Genomic DNA, 17727 nt, shown 5'->3' on the forward strand with positions numbered 1-17727 from the left:
TCCATGGGTGATCTCCAGCAGCTGACATCTCAATTTCCTACTAGTCCAGATTGTGCAGAGGGGACTCAAGACTCGTCGCCGAGAGCTACCACACACAAGACAAATGTAATTCCACCCAGGAAGGCTCGCAGACGTAATTGAAACACCCATTATGTTTTGTTGTTGATGGTGATTTACAATAGTTCCCGAATGATGTCTTCTTATTTGGTCGTACTATAGTTTGTTGTTGACCTGCAGCTATTGTCGGTACTTGACTAATTATAAAATTAACTTTATCCACTTCACTCGGTATTTTAACCTAATAAATGCTTTAATTGCTTATTTCTTAAGGTGATAATTAGCTGCAGGAGTAATTTTGGCACGACAATTGACATCTCAAAGTTTTTATTCAGTAATGACAAGTGACAGCTGACAGTGACAAAGACTTTGTCATATACTAATGTATGTCGCTTCGTTCAGAATTTGTGATTCGTACATTTATTTTTATTTTTGTCTTCGATACTTTTTTTTTCAATTTCTTAGATATTATATTATAATATTGTATAAACATTACATATGTTATACTGGTACATCTAATTTGTTTCTTCGTTTTTGTATTTTTGAATAAGTTTTGTCCTGTGACACACCGTAGTATGTAATTTCTTCTGCAGTACCAGTGAACAGGGAGGGTGGCAGGTGTTATGCGCTAATTGATTAGTGTGTTTTGTTTTATTCTTATTATTATTGTAGGGACACATGCGATTCTACGAATCAAGTGCAATGTACATGGTAAGCAATGGCGATCGTATTCGCTTGGTTCGTGGGAATGTTGTGTTACTAGTCTGCTCCCCGCCCCCGAAACAAATACCTGTGTCTTGGGTGGCTAAATAAATGTGATCAAAATTCAACATCTTTAATTTAAATTCAAACTAATTACTCCTAATTTCAAGTCATATAATATTGGTCTACAATTGGTGACCCCGACGTGATATAATATTGGATCCTCCTGAAAGCCAGAAATGTGCAGCATTGAAAAATAGACTACTAGCAATATATGAAGACACGGCGAACCTGAAAATAAAGAAATTATTAAGAGACATGGACTTGGGTGATCAAAAGCCTTCCCAGCTTTTGCGTAAGATGAAGGATTTGGCTAAGAAAAATTTTCCCGATGATACAGTGAGAATACTGTGGGAGGAGCACTTACCGTCACAAGTACGAGCTGTATTAGCGGTTAGCAAGTTTACGGATTTAGAAGATTTGGCATATATAGCTGATGATGTCCTGGAGGCTACCAAACCTCTACAATTAGCTACGGTTACCCAGCGCCAGTCTAGAAGCGATAATGAAGATATTGCCATAATCAAAACTGAAATCGCGAAACTAAATACTAAATTCGACCAGATGCAGCGTGGAAGACCTGAAAATCGTAATGTACGACGAAGTCACTCGCAGACCAGACAACGTAGTTCTTCAAGCAAGCGTAACAACAAAAATTGGCTTTGCTTCTATCATTACAAGTACCATGATAAGGCACATAAATGCATTAAGCCCTGTGCCTGGAAGGGACCATCTATTTCTACACCAGGATCGTCGGAAAACTAACGGCAGGCACACAGGATCTCGGAGACATCTGTGAAATACGGCCTTGTTCTCGTCTTCGTGTTACGGACAATAATAGTGGTTATACATTTCTAGTGGACACAGGTGCGAACGTTTCCGTTTTACCAGTGATAAAAAAATACAGAGCGGTAGAAAATACGAGGTATAAACTTTATGCGGCAAACGGAACGGAAATAAAAACTTACGGAACTAAATCATTAGTGTTAGATTTAAAGTTACGACGTCCTTATCGGTGAGATTTTGTTATAGCGGACATTAAGCAACCAATATTAGGTATAGACTTCCTTACGTTTCACAAGTTATTAGTGGATGTGAGTGCCCGACGGCTGATTGACAAGGTAACAAATATTAATACTTTAGCATGTGTCAGTAACGTTAGTCAACCTGCTGTTAATACAATTCGTGACAGTTACCCTTATCATGAATTATTAAGTAAATATCAGGATATTACTAGACCAGTCTCGTATAATGATGTTAAAGCTCAACATAATATTTTGCATTATATTGAGACAACAGGTCCACCTGTATTTGCTAGAGCACGTCCTTTACCGCCTGATCGGTACCAAAAAGTAAAGGAAGAATTTAAGGTTATGCAGGAACTAGGAATTTGTCGTCCTTCTAAAAGCCCATGGGCAAGCCCTTTGCACATTGTTCCCAAAAAGAATGGTGAACTGAGACCGTGTGGTGATTATAGACAATTAAATGCTATAACTAAGCCTGATAGGTATCCCATACCTAGACTTCATGATTTTACATTTATATTGGCCAAAAAGAAAATATTTTCTAAATTAGATATAAACAGAGCTTATCATTGTATACCTATTGCTCCAGAGGATATAGAAAAAACTGCAATTATAACACCATTTGGACTTTTTGAATTTCTTTGTATGAGTTTTGGTTTGCGTAACAGCGCTCAAACTTTTCAAAAGTTTATGAATAACACAGTGTTAGAAGGTTTAGATTTTCTTTTTTGTTATTTGGATGATGTCATAATTGCAAGTAATGATGAACAACAGCATTCTAAACATCTTGAAATTATTTTTAAAAGGTTTAGTAAATTCGGTATAACTATAAATTTAGCTAAGTGTGTTTTCAGACAAAGTAATATAAATTTTTTAGGACACCAGGTTTCAACAGAAGGTTTAAAACCCCTGGCAGAAAAAGTAAAGGCTATTATAGATTTTCCGAAGCCGAAAACGGTCGAGCAATTGCGACGTTTTCTAGGCATGGTAAATTTTTATCGTTTACATTTACCTAACTCTTCTGAATATCAGTGCGAACTTAATAAATACTTAGTTAATTCTAAGAAGCGCGACAAGACCATTATTAACTGGACAGATGAAGCAAACGAAGCTTTTAGTCAGTGTAAGTTAGCGTAGCAAGAGGCCGCTACTCTGTCGCATCCACTGATAGATGACAATGTTCCTACTGCGTTGATGACGGACGCGTCGGATATGTGTGTAGGTTCAGTGTTACAACAAAAGGTTGGTAATGAATGGAAACCTATAGGATATTTTTCTAAGAAGCTTACAGCCCAAAAAAAATATTCTACTTATGATAGAGAATTGCTTGCAATTTATTTATCTATTAAATATTTTCGGAAAATGTTTGAAGGTCGACAGCTGATTATTTTTACGGACCACAAACCTTTAATACATGCCTTTAGTAAATTAAATAGAGATAATATTTATAACAGACAATTAATATTTATAAGTGAGTTTACATCTGATATACGGCATATTAGTGGCCCGGATAATATCGTAGCAGACACGCTATCGCGCATAGAAACAATAACGTGTCCCACAAGTATCGACTTCGAACAACTTGCTGACGCGCAGTTGACAGACGAGTACTTGCATTCTACGGCGAACAATAACGATAATAATATAACACTTAAAAAGATACACTTACCTTTTTCTAATAAACCTATTTACTGTTTAGTAGATAATGACCAAATTAGACCTTATTTAACTACGGCATTTCGAACGATTGCTTTTGATAGTATTCATAATATGAGTCATCCAGGTATACGTGTTACACGAAAAATGATTTCTGAAAAATATTTTTGGCCAGGAATGAATCGTGATGTTAATACCTGGGCACGAACATGTTTACAATGTCAACGTACAAAGATAAGTAGACATACAGTTTCTGATTTAGGTGAATATCCTACAGTGAACAGATTTGAACACATTCATGTGGATATTGTTGGTCCTCTACCGACTTCTCCACAAGGATTTCGATATTTAGTTACGATTATTGACAGGCAAAGTCGATGGCCGGAAGCCATTCCTGTACAAGAAATTTCAGCTAGTACAGTTGCTAGAGTAGTATATAATTAATGGATTACGCGATATGGTTGTCCTATCAGACTGACTACTGATCAAGTTCGTCAATTTGAAAGTTATTTATTTAATGAACTTTTAAAAGTCTTAGGCATACATAGAATACGAAGTACAAGCTACCATCCTATGAGTAATGGATCCGTGGAAAGGTTCCATCGTAGTTTAAAATCAGCGATTTCTGCGCGACTTACAGATAAATCGTAGGTGGAAGAGTTGCCTACTGTTATGTTTGGGTTACGGAATGCAAGTCGTAGTGATAACGGCGTTAGCCCAGCTCAAATGACATTTGGTAAGTCAATGAGATTACCGGGAGACTTTTACGATTCATATACACATCGAGAACCTAATGATTCTTATACTTTAATTAATACTATTCAGAAAACAATTATAAACTTTAAACCTGTTAATAATTCAAGTAGAAATCATCGTAAAATTTTTATTCACTCTGATTTATTAAAATGTGATTTTGTTTTTATACGTGACGATACGGTGAGGAGACCTTTAAAACCCCCGTATGACGGTCCGTATCGAGTATTAAAAAGATATAGTAAAGTATATGTTATTCAGTTGCCAAATAGGAAAGCTAGCATTTCCATTGACAGATTGAAACCAGCTTATATATTATTAACATCTGATAATGAAGATAAGATTGTAAATCTAGCAAATTCTTCAGAAAATGTAGAGATGCCTATGGATGTTCAACCGGAAAATCAAACGAGTCGTAAAACTCGTAGTGGACGAATTATTAGAACACCAATTAGATTTACTTAAATATTATTTTTTATATACATTATTTTTTTACAGACACACATATACACATTAATTTTTAATATACATAATTTTTATTTTATGCAGTACTATGCAGTTTTTAGTTAACAATAAGAAGTTACGAAAGTGCATACTTGCAATTGTATTGTTACCTATTGTAATGATACTTGTTTATGAACATTATGCTTAATTAACTAGATTTTATATTTAAATTTATAGAAATTACATTTTTGTTTTTGCACATGTAGAGTTATTCAATTATTTTACTTTTCATTAACAATCAATAACCGTTACGGTTAAGTTCATTTTATATAACATAAAAATTATTTTAACCGATAAAATGGGTTGGGGACAAAGTAAACCCGTTATTGACGAAAGTAACAAAGTAGAATTTACACAAGTGCAAAATATATCGAACATAATGGAAACCAAACATAATATGGTATGGATTAGTATATTGGTAGTTGCTGTTATTTTAGGAATAATATTGTGGTATGCAATTCGATCGAAGTTCAGAAGTTTCACCAGGAAATGGTTAATGAAAACCATACAGAAAATCCCTGCACCAACGTCGGTTAAGGTGCATAATAATATGGCACCGACTGTACCCCAGCAACAACAAACAGTTTTTTAAGGTATTGTGTAAGTTATATTAAAAGACATTGAAATGTATTAAATTCCTTGTGGTTATGTCTTAATGTTCATGTAATAAAGCCATTATAATGTTTGTGTTGTGTTGTTGCGAGGTCCCATAAGAGAGACCAGTGTATATTAAAAATAAGGTAATTTCAGATAAGTAACCTACTCTTCTTTAAATAATGTTGTATTGTTAATTTAATTTTTGGGGTAGGGGTGTGATGTAGGGACACATTCGATTCTACGAATCAAGTGCAATGTGCATGGTTAGCAATGGCGATCGTATTCGCTTGGTTCGTGGGAATGTTGTGTTACTAGTCTGCTCCCCGCCCCCGAAACAAATACCTGTGTCTTGGGTGGCTAAATAAATGTGATCAAAATTCAACATCTTTAATTTAAATTCAAACTAATTACTCCTAATTTCAAGTCATATAATATTGGCCTACATTATTATTGGTTATATTATTTAAGTACATATATTGTTATAAATATTATCTTCTTTTATATTTGTACCGGTAAATATATTTATATATTATTTAAGATATGAATGATCTGGCTGATATTCATTTAAATGATAGCTTTTACTCCTGTTCATCCACACAAGATAGTTTTGTTAGTGTCGATAGTGATTCTCTTGGCACGATAACATTGCATGATCAGATTTCCTCTGTCTGTCATTCCAATTGTCTTAATATAGCACACATAAATGTTCAAAGTGTTCCACGGCATTACTTCGATCTTCTAGCATCCTTCAGCAGCGACTATCTAGACGCACTTCTTATTTCTGAGACTTTTCTCAAGCCTTCACTTCCTTCTGCCCAATATGCATTACCTGGATTTGATCTTATTAGAAACGATCGGATCGCTAAAGGATGTGGTGGTGTTGCCATCTATCTACGTACTGGCATTCCTTATAAAGTCGTCAGCGCGTCTCCTTCCGAGTATACTCATTCAGCAGAATATATATTTATTGAATTACTAATTAACAAAATAAAAATTCTGCTCTCTGTTTTTTATAGTCCCGATCTCACCGTTGATTATTTTACCCAGCTCGATTTAATCCTTAATGACTTACGTCCTATATATGATCATATTATACTCACGGGAGACTTTAATACATGTTTACTTAAAAAAGACTCTCGTTCTTCTAAACTTACATCTTTGTTAAAATCTGTTAATCTCGAACTCTTACCACTTTCCGCTACTCATAATTTTCCTAACTGTACTCCTTCGCTTCTAGATCTGCTGATCGTTTCATCTCCCAGTAATGTTGTTAATTATGGGCAACTCGCTGCTTCGTTTTCTTATCATGACTTGGTTTATCTCTCTTACCGTATCCGTACCCCGAAGCGTAATTCTCAATTTCTTCTTCTTCGTAATTACAAGGGCATGGATCTGGAGGCATTACGATATGATGCTAATAATTTAAACTGGTCCCAGGTGTATAGCGACTGTAGCATTGATGGGAAAGTGAACACTCTTACGACAGTCATCCTTGGCCTGTACGACAAGCATGCCCCACTGCGACGTGTTAAGGTTAAGCGGAAGCCTGCTCCATGGATATCTCCAGAAATTAAAGAAATAATGGCACGTCGTGATAAAGCGAAAAGGAGGTACAAGAAACATCCCTCAGAGCATAATCTGTCTGCTTATAAAATTTTACGCAATCGTTGCAATCGTCTTTGTAAAGATGCAAAGAGACGCTATTTCCATAATTCACTCACTAATAAAAGTACAACCGATATTTGGAGGTTCCTAAAATCTGTCGGTATCGGTAAATCCCCCAGTGCTGCGTGTAGGGATCTTGATTTAAGTGAGTTAAATAATTACTTTTCCCAATCCGCTTATAATATTGACCCTTACATCAAATCCCAGACACTTGCGGCACTGGCTGGGTTGCCAAGACCACAGTGTCCCTGTTTTTGCCTCTCTACCCTTTCAGAGAAAATTGTAAAAAAAAACTGTTTTAGCTATTTCTTCTACTTCTGTTGGCAATGATAACCTGTGCTCAAAGATGATATTACCTATTCTTCCATCTATTCTCCCTGTACTTACTCATATTTTCAACGAATCCCTATCCTTAAGTATTTTCCCAACGGCGTGGAAAGAGGCTCACATTATCCCTCTTCCCAAGATTACTTCTCCTTCAATGCTATCTCATTTTCGACCTATCTCCATCTTACCTTACCTTTCAAAAGTCTTTGAGCACATAGTTCATACTCAGTTATCTTCCTTTCTATCCGCTAATAAGTCTCTTAACTCTTTCCAATCTGGTTTTGGGCAAAACCACAGTACTTGTACAGCTTTGTTGAAAGTAACTGAAGACATACGCTGGGCCGTAGAGGACAGACAACTCTATTAGTCTTACTAGATTTCAGCAATGCCTTTGCTTCAGTAGACTTCGATATTCTTTTAGGTATTCTCCAATCCATTAATATTTCTTCAACCACTATCTCATGGTTTGACTCATATCTTCGGGGCCGCTCGCAACGTGTTCGTGTGGATAATTCTTTCTCGAACTCATATGAATTGCATGCGGGTGTGCCTCAGGGTGGCGTTCTCTCTCTCGATTACTCTTCTCATTGTTTATCAATTCTATCAGTTCTGTAATTTCTTGTAAATACCATCTTTACGCTGACGATTTGCAATTGTACCTTCACTTCAACGCGGCAGAAACTGACTTGGCCATCACCTCCATGAACGATAACATACGTCGTGTGGTTGAATGGTCCAAGTCCTTTGGTCTCCGGGTTAACCCACTCAAGACGCAGGCCATTATAATTGGCAGTAGGCATGCTCGCAGCCTCATAGATTTTTCAACATTGGCATCAGTAAATGTTGATGGTTCGCTTATACCCTATAGTGAAACAGTGAAAGATCTTGGGCTTGTAATTAATTCCACTTTCTCTTGGAATGCTCACGTCAATGAAGTCAGTCGTAGGGTGCACTATTCCCTTCATTCGATAAAATGCCTCCAAGGTGTATTGCCCTTGAAAACTAAAATTACTCTAGCTCAGACTCTAATTCAACCTATCATAGATTACGCTGACGCCTGCTATCTGGATGCTACAGAGGAGCTACTAAACAAACTTGAGCGCTTGCAAAACCTATGCATTCGATTTATTTTTGGCATTCGTAAGTACGACCATGTTTCTCATCTTCGCAAGGATCTCAAGTGGCTCCCAATCCGCCTTCGCAGAAACACCAGAATTTTATGTTTGCTATTTAATATCCTTAACAGCCCAACATCCCCAACTTACCTGCGAGAGCGTTTCTCCTATACACGTCCCGCTATTGCTCCTTGTAGAACACACCTAAAATCTCTCCTTCGTTTCCCGCCTTATAAAACCAGTTCCTATTCCAAATCCTTCACTGTTCATGCAGTCAGACTGTGGAATTCGCTGCCACCAAACATAAGAGAGTCTAAGAACATATCAACTTTTAAAAAGAGAGTAAAAGACCACTACTTCTCCTTAGCAAAATGAGTATTAATCAAAACATTATATATTATTTATTGTTATATTTGTATTATAATAATATGTATTACACCATTTTCTTTATGTAACTATATCTATATATGTACGTTTATTCATAGGTTAAATATCATTCCATGCGTTATTCGATATTATATGTATGTAATGTATGATTAAAATATATAATAACATATCTTTATACAGTCTCGTGTGCGCATATCCACCATTTGGTAACCCATCTCCTTTTACAGGTCTGCTGGAAGATATTTCGTTAGGAATAAGCAGTACCTTTGCACGACATTTTATTTATAAGTCTTTTGTATGAATTATCTATGTGTGCATAAATAAATAAATAAATAATAAATAAATGTGTTGAGCCCTTGTATAATCCTGATAACTATGCTTTGGAATTAAAATATAGATTACAAAAAGCCCATAAAGATGTACAAGAGAGATTAATTCAAAGTAAAATTGTTAGGAAAAATAAATACGATTGAAATTGTAAACCTATAGTTTATTCAAAAGGAGATTTATTATTGGTAAAAAATGAATCAGTTAATAAAATGTAAAGAATATTTAATGGACCTTCTACAGTTTTAGAAGATTTAGGCACAAACGTTGTAATTCTTAAAAATAATGAGCCAGAAACTGTACACAAAAATAGGACGAAAGTTCTTCATATATAATTCTGTGTTTTTTTTATGTTTATCGATTTAAAGCTAAGTTATATTTTCTGTATTACTAGTTAATAATTAATAGAATCTAAGTATATATAAGTGTTAGAAAAAAATGTAACTTTTTTTTCTCTTTTTCACCCCCGAGGTGTAGTGTGTATCATAATGTGTAACAGTGTAGTATCCGTTAATACACTTATAATGTACAATACTTAGGATTAAAGAACAGTAATAAACGTAACGTCGATCCATACGGTTGTGTTATTATCGCTCCACACTACATACACCAAAATTAAATATCTTCAAACAAAACTCAATTATACCCATCGGTTGAGGAGTTACATATATTGTCTCCAGAACCCACTCTGATCCTCATCATATTTAAATGGGACTAACTTGTAGCAATTGTACACTCACGAAATTAAAGGCATTAAAATAGGTTCATAAACGGCGAAGTTATGGTTATATTTACATGGGTGGAGGAGTTCCCCTCATTTTCTCCAGAACCCATCGATGGATCCTAACCATATTTAAATGGGACCAACTTCCAGCTTGTCTCTATACAATAAAAAAAGAATTATTAAAATCGGTCCACTAACGGCGGAGTAATTCGTGTACATACATAAAAAAAAAGATACCGGCCGAATTGATAACCACCTCCTTTTTGAAGTCGGTTAATAAAATGTGGTTAACTTTTACGTTTAAGTTTTTTTTTTTGTGAATTGGCCTGACTCACTCGCAGAGTTTACCACTTAGTTTTATTTATTTACTTTTCTGTCCCAATTTAACCTAGCCAATAATATAGTATTTCATATAGCCACGCTTATAGTGTTTCGTATTGAATTGGTTAGGTTAGAACATATAAGACAATATAAAACTAAGCGAGCAAGGCGCGGCAGCGCCCTGCGAGCGGGTGGGTTCAATCCAGACCTTACCCTTTATTCATGATCACGTTTGTGGCAGAATGATTTTTAATCTGTGGTGGAGTGAGTGTGGTGAGCCACGGTGCGGCGTGGCGGAAAAAAATAAGTTTTGGCGGGAAGCCAAATGTCATAATCGTCATTGTTATAAAGTATTTATGAAAATATATCATCTTCCTCTGAATGTTTCTTTTATTGTGTTATACTCAACAAATATAGCTTTATATTCAGAAGTGGTATGACGTGCTCACAATGAAGACAGTAAAAATATAAAAAGGATATTTTGCCAGATGAGAGAAAATAAATTATTCCAACTAATGTCGGAACATTAAGGTCGTAATTTGTAAGCACTATTATCTATGATGGTGATGATGAGGATGATCGTAGATGATGATGGCGATGCTCATGGCAATTTATGAGAAGGCATCAACATGATTAGTTTACATAAATGATGATACTGAAGATCTTAAATAATTAATCCTTAATCAAATCAAATCAAATCAATTTTTTTTATTCAAAATAGGTTCTTTACAGAGCACTTTTTGAATGTCAAACTACCACCACTTCACAAGGTGTTTCGTTAATAATAATAATAATAATATGCTTTATTGTACCCATAAAAGAAATATACACGAGGAAAATTATAATTTTAAAAATACAATAGGCGACCTTATCGCTAATCAGCGATCTCTTCCAGGCAACCTACAGGGTGCGGAGTTAAAGTAACAAGAAATAGAATAAGAGGTAGGGTGCAAATAACAGTTGTAAGGAATAAAATACAAATTTAGGAACAAATTAATGAAAGACATACGTATTAAAAAGAAAGGAGCTAGATTAAACAGAGTTGTGACAGATAAAACAAACAAAGAAATAAAATTACACATAGCAAGAGCATATGGGAGAGAAACGAAACAGAGATAGAGTTAGAGCTGACGATAATGACATTTTACTAGATTTTTGAAGGAGTATAGGGATTGAGCATTGCGAATAGATACAGGAAGAGAGTTCCATAGACGGATAGCTGAAACTGTGAAGGATTTCTTATAGTAGGATGTTGAGTGGAATGGAGTAAGGAGAGCATGGTTTTCGGTGGAGCGAAGGGATCGGTCATGGGACAGATGGAGAAACTGAAATCGCTGCTTGAGGTATGGAGGAGAAGTCGGATTAAATAGTACACAATATAGAAGAGATAAAATGTGAGCATTACGGCGAAGGCGAATTGGGGGCCACTTGAGCTTAGCACGATATTCTGAAACATGATCATATTTACGTAACCCAAATATGAACCGTATACATAAATTTTGAAGACGCTCAAGCTTATTTAGTTGCTCCTCAGTAATGTCAGGATAGCACACATCGGCATAGTCAAGTATAGGTAAAAGTAGTGACTGCGCAAGCGTAATTTTAGTGGGAATAGGTAACACATTTTTTAATCTACGAAGAGAGCCCACTGCAGCAAAGAGCTTCTTGCTGACTTCAGTGATCTGTGGTGTCCACGAAAGATGCTGGTCTATGACGATACCTAAATTTCTAACCACGTTACTGTAAGGGATGACGTTGTTATCCAGTGTTATTGGAGGTACCTGTTGCCAGTCGATTCTTGAAACCAAACGCGGACTCCCTATGATAATGGCCTGAGATTTAGCAGCATTTAATTTCAATCCATAGGTTTTACTCCAAATTGAAATACAAGTCAGGTCGGAGTTGGTGTTCTTAATGGCATTCTGCAAGTTACTTAGACTAGCATGGTTGTAAATCTGCAAATCGTCTGCATATAGATGGTAGAGAGAAGTTAGGTGAAGACTAATAGAATTAATGAAAATAGTAAAAAGGAGGGGTGACAACACGCCACCTTGAGGTACTCCGGCAGTTGTACTCGACCAATTGGAAAAATTGTCATCAATTTGAATACGCTGCCGGCGCCCAAATAGGTAACTACGAAACCAATCAATTGCCGTCGGAGATATGTAGAGAGAACGCAAAACCCCCAAGAGGACGTCAAAATCAACAGTGTTAAAGGCATTGCTGAAATCCAGCAGCGTTAGTACTGTCAACTGTTGATTATCCATCCCCATGCGTATGTCGTCGGTTATTGTTAGCAATGCAGTAGCCGTACTATGACCTTGACGGAAACCGGATTGCAAAGGATTTAAAAGAGCATGAGTGGCAAGGAAGGAGCTAAGCTGTTGATGGATGAGGCGCTCTAGGACTTTAGACAGGAAAGGAAGTATGGATATGGGTCTGAAATCGGTAAAGTCGGATGGGTTCGATTTTTTGGGTAAAGGAATAACATTGGCGTCTTTCCAAGAAGAAGGGAATGTGTTATTATGGATGGAACTATTTACCATGAAGGTAATAGTAGGAAGGAGTATGTCGAGGAGTGGGATGATCATTTTACGGCTAATGCAATCGCTACCGACCGCATTTGAGGAAATAGAGAGTATCGCCCTCTCCACATCACGATCCGAAAATTGACTAAAAGAAAATAAAGCAATATAAATAAATATTCGTTATGGAGAAGAAGCGGCGAAAGAAACTCCATAACACACATCTTTTAAAAAAATGGATTTTACAATGTTAAACTTAACCTACTGGTACATGTGGAGCTGGAACTACTTCGGACCACACCGTTTTGTCAGTCAAATAATCACTTAGTTTATAGTACGCTTTTTTACATAGCGTTTGTTTAACGACATGTTTGAACTTTTTTTCTGTGAGATTCAAAATGTGGTCAGGTATTTTATTGTAGTAGCGAATACAGTTACCCATGAAAGATCTAGCCACCTTGCATAATCTATGTTTAGGAATTGCTAATTTATTTCTATTTCTAGTATTAAAGTTATGGTGGTTACTATTTTTTTCAAACATATCAGTATGTTTTCTTATATACATAATATTTTCATAGATGTATTGACTATGTACTGTCAATATGTTAATAGTGGGAAACAGTTCTCTCAGGGACTCACCACGTCGCAGACTATATATTGACCTTATTGCTCTTTTTTGAATAGTAAATATAGAGTCTATGTCAGCAGCACTACCCCACAGCAGAATGCCATAAGACATAATGCTGTGAAAGTAACTGAAATAGACAAGCCTGGCAGTGGGGATGTCTGTTAACTGTCTAATTCTTCTGACTGCAAAAGCTGCAGTACTAAGTCTGCTGGACAAAGCAGAGATGTGAGGACCCCACTGGAGTTTAGAATCAATGGTTATCCCCAAGAAAACAGTTTCATTGACAGATTGCAAAGTCTCACCATTTAGAGCGACATTCATCCCCATACTCCTTACATTTGGTAGCATAAATTTAATACATTTAGTTTTATTAGAATTTAGGAGTAGGTTATTTGCATCAAACCAGTTCTGAATCAAGCAAAGAGTTTCATTAATGACGTTGGTAACCTGTGATTGTCGTTTTACCCTAAACACTAAGGAAGTGTCATCAGCAAACAAAACAACCTCAGATAAATCCTTTACTACATATGGCAAATCATTGATATGAACTAAAAATAGAAATGGACCTAGGATGGAGCCCTGAAGAACACCTATTTTAATATTAGAGCCTGCTGATAATGTTCCATTTACTTGCACTCGTTGTCGTTCGTTCTTATACATTCGATTACTGAAGTACCGGCTGATGTGAAATTGAAGGCCCAGTAGGTGAAGTAAAGCATTTACTCGTACCTGAGTAAATGCTTTCGGCGCAATTTACAATCTGCTTCAAGTGCGACTCTGTAAGTTATTTTTCTAATAAAATGAGCAGCAAGAGGAGCAGCATTCATTAACCAGATAAGTATGACGTGTGTTAACAGCTGTTAATACATTTGAGGTAAGGCTTTGATATGCTGGTGTAAGTTTTATTTTACATTGAATAAGGGGGCTGACTGCTTGCATATGGTAATTATTATTAATTATTAGTTTATGAATTTTGAAGTAAAATGCAGCAGGCGTTACATTGGAGGTTCTTCTGAGGTTACAAATGTCCAGCCTACAGTGACTAACTTCTATAAGCTAGCTCGTCAGTCTTATCTAGATTATAATTAAAAAAAAAATTGTTGCTATTTTTACACTATGTGTAAAAATAGCAACTATTTTTTATGTGTTTTTTTGCACTATGTGTGTTGTGTACTGTATGTATGCCTTGATTTGTTTACTTATACAAGTTCAATAGTCTTTTCTATATGATGTTAGTTGCAGTACTTAAAAACTTGTTGTTAACAATTAATGGTGCCTGTTGTAATGTTAGCCCAAGCCGCTCAAATAACGTTATGAGGATGGGCAAAGGTGAAAGTCTTTTATACTGTAGTTGTGTTTATTTCTCTACAGGAGTTTCATTCAGGGACGTGTGACTTCTAACAGTTGTAACCTTTCAAGATAACCATGATTTGAAGTAAAGTCAGACGCTTAAGACTCATGTTGACAACGAAGACTGGGTTATAGAAGAGGAACTCGAGGTAGCGATGGTGCTTTTGGTGGCACTCTTGGAGCAGTTTCCACACCGCATTATGCATGATTAACGCAAGTTAAGTTTTCTAGAATTTTGCGTGGATCTGGTAAATAATCTTCTTTATGGTATGAGCAAGGAGCAGCAGCATATTTCTATTAATTTAGAAATTTGGGCATGAGATTATATATTACTGAGACATCTCCAATAAGATATAATTAAACCTGAAGTTTGGTTAAAGAGACAGTCATATGTACATACTATGACTACTTACATTTTGACTTATTAAGAAATTATTATTTTACACAAATAACATCATTAATATTATAGAGTCAAAGTCAGAGACATAAGCAGTGATAACCTATAGGTTTGTGGTTCGGGTTCTCAGTCTGGGGTCCGAGGTTCAATCCCGGGCAGACCTTTGACTTTTTAAAGTTATGTGCGTTTTAAAGTTTGTATAAAACAAGGGAATTGTTTTAACAGTTAAGGAGTAAAACTAATTTGACAATACACATACATAAAGGATCCTTGAGATTATTAGTAAATCATAGTGGTCGAGTTATAGGTGATTAAGCATTATTGTGTGCCTAATGCGGGATAAGCGTTAATGATTGAGGTGTATCAGTTAAACATTCTTGTTTTGAGTAGCGCTAATTCAACAATAGTGATATAAACTTTTCTTATTGATAGTGGTGAAATACATTTACAGGAGAGCTAGATTAATAGAGAGTAGAGCTAGATTAATACAGTCATAATGGTTTAATAGGAAAATATTGTTAGTGGACTATTGTATTATTTAGGTGTGGATAAATCAACCAAATTGTTTGTGCTATTCGTTGTGACTCTTCACCTAAGTTACCTCATGATCATGCCACCCACAATCCACATGCCACCCACAGAAAGGAAATGTTCTTGTGTGTCCTTAATAGAACATAGAAAGTTACTCACTGATAGTAGGTACTTAGTATGAATACGCTCACAATTAATTGAGAGAAATGTCAAAAGCAAATATTCATTAACAATTTGATGATTACGTCGAGTAAGCGAAAGTACTCGTACCAAGTAGTGGTACTTAAAATAATAAACTTTGTTATTTCGCTTATAGCTCTTTCATTCCATGGTTGAGCAATGTTGGTTAAGTACAGCAAGAGAATACTGACGAGATATAGAAATAAAGCGAGGTGCTCATAAAGTGACTAACGTTAACAATAATAGTAACTAGCGATCGAGTCATAATACCTTAACATTTTAACTTAACATTTTATTGTCTGTGTCATTATAAACAATATTATTGTCTTGAGATGAGCTGAGTGAGATGAGTATTATTAGTGCGAAAATTTGATGAGACGTTGAAGTAGTGTTAGTTGTCATTAAAAGGAAATACCCTTATTTCTGCAAACCCTATGTTATTTATCAGAGTTGCACACATAAGATGAACCATTACAGTCGACATCATATTATGATATATTTTATTTTATTTCGGGTGTTCAATTAACCATTCTTAATCTTTTAGAATTTGATGGATTCGGTTTAAGTTTTAAAAAATGTATTAGTATTTTGTCATATTTGTATTCTGTCATATTTTTTTAGGTTACGAAGCACTTCCGGGACTTTATTATAGATTTTAGGTGCCATACTAAATACACTATTGTTCAGTAAGGCTGTTTTGCATGCGATAGCTGATAGCTTTGTTTTATGTCGATTACTTTTTAAATAGTTGAAAAATATGTTAGGATTACTTTTAACAATTATAATTATTTCATACATATATAGTGCAGGTAATGTCAATATTTTATGTTATAATATTTAAACTTTGGCTTACAACTCTCTGTGCTAGGTATTTTTGCAATGGCGCGTATGCACTTTTTTGGGCTTTGAATATTTCTTCGTGCTTTGAACTATTACCCCAAAACATTATTCCATAACGTAGGGTCGAACATACAAAACTGTGATATACGGTTATGAGAGCATTTTGGTTCACGACCTTGGATAACATATGTAAGGCATAAGAAAATTTATTGAGTTTTTTACATATGTATTCCGAATGTGTATTCCACCGTAAATCGTTATCAATATGGATGCCCAAGAATTTTGTAGATTTTGTTTCTTTCACGACTTCCCCATTGTAATTAATATTAAGTGACTGAAGTAAACACTTCCGTTGTTGAAAATTTATATATGTCGTCTTTTTGAGGTTAATTTTTAAATAATTTATTTTCAGCCATTCTATAATTACCTTAAGATTATAATTAATGTCAGTTTCATGATTGTTAATATCTGTGCAAGTGAACACGACTGTACTGTCGTCTGCGAATAGGGTCATGGGAAACTGTATACAGTTAGGGAAGTCATTTATGTAAATTAAAAATAATAAAGGACCTAGTACACTACCTTGTGGGATGTCAAATTTTGATTTACGCGGGTGGGACGAATAGACACATTCTGTTTTAGTTCTGGGACAAATACGTTCAATTTGTGTTATCTGAGTCCTATTACTTAAAAAAGATTTTATTAAATGTAATATCTTGCCTATTATGCCATATTTATATAGTTTGTTTATCAACAAATCATGTTTAACAAAATCAAAGGCCTTGGAAATATCCATAAAAAGGGCTGTTACTGGTATTTTTTTATCAACCTGTAAGAAAACCTTGTGCAAAAATTCATATATTGCTAAATTTATTGATTTGTTTTTCCGGAAACCTTTTTGTTCCTTCGCAAAAATATCGAATTTTTCGAAGTATGTATATAATTTATTATAAATGACTTTTTCTAGAATTTTAGAAAAAACTGAAATCAATGCTATTGGACGATAACAACTCATATCCTCTTTGTTATCTTTTTTGAATAGTGGCTTAATGATGG

At 35.3% G+C, this 17727-nt stretch overlaps 1 protein-coding gene across 1 annotated transcript; it reads left to right on the forward strand.

Moving 5' to 3' along the window:
* The first annotated feature begins 1077 nt into the window (after positions 1-1077).
* On the forward strand, positions 1078-1584 carry LOC140746718 (uncharacterized). Its single transcript, XM_073078814.1, has one exon. The coding sequence runs from the start codon at positions 1078-1080 to the stop codon at positions 1582-1584; it is 507 nt and encodes a 168-aa protein (XP_072934915.1).
* Positions 1585-17727: the final 16143 nt, after the last annotated feature.

This window comes from Epargyreus clarus, unplaced genomic scaffold (assembly GCF_041222505.1).
Source record: "Epargyreus clarus isolate Ecla_fem2 unplaced genomic scaffold, WU_Ecla_fem_2.2 ptg000013l, whole genome shotgun sequence".
NCBI classification, from domain to species: Eukaryota; Metazoa; Arthropoda; class Insecta; order Lepidoptera; family Hesperiidae; genus Epargyreus; species Epargyreus clarus.

Coding starts and splice junctions, on each gene's coding strand:
- LOC140746718 (XM_073078814.1), top strand. CDS start 1,078: ATGGACTTGGGTGATCAAAAGCCTTCCCAGCTTTTGCGTAAGATGAAG.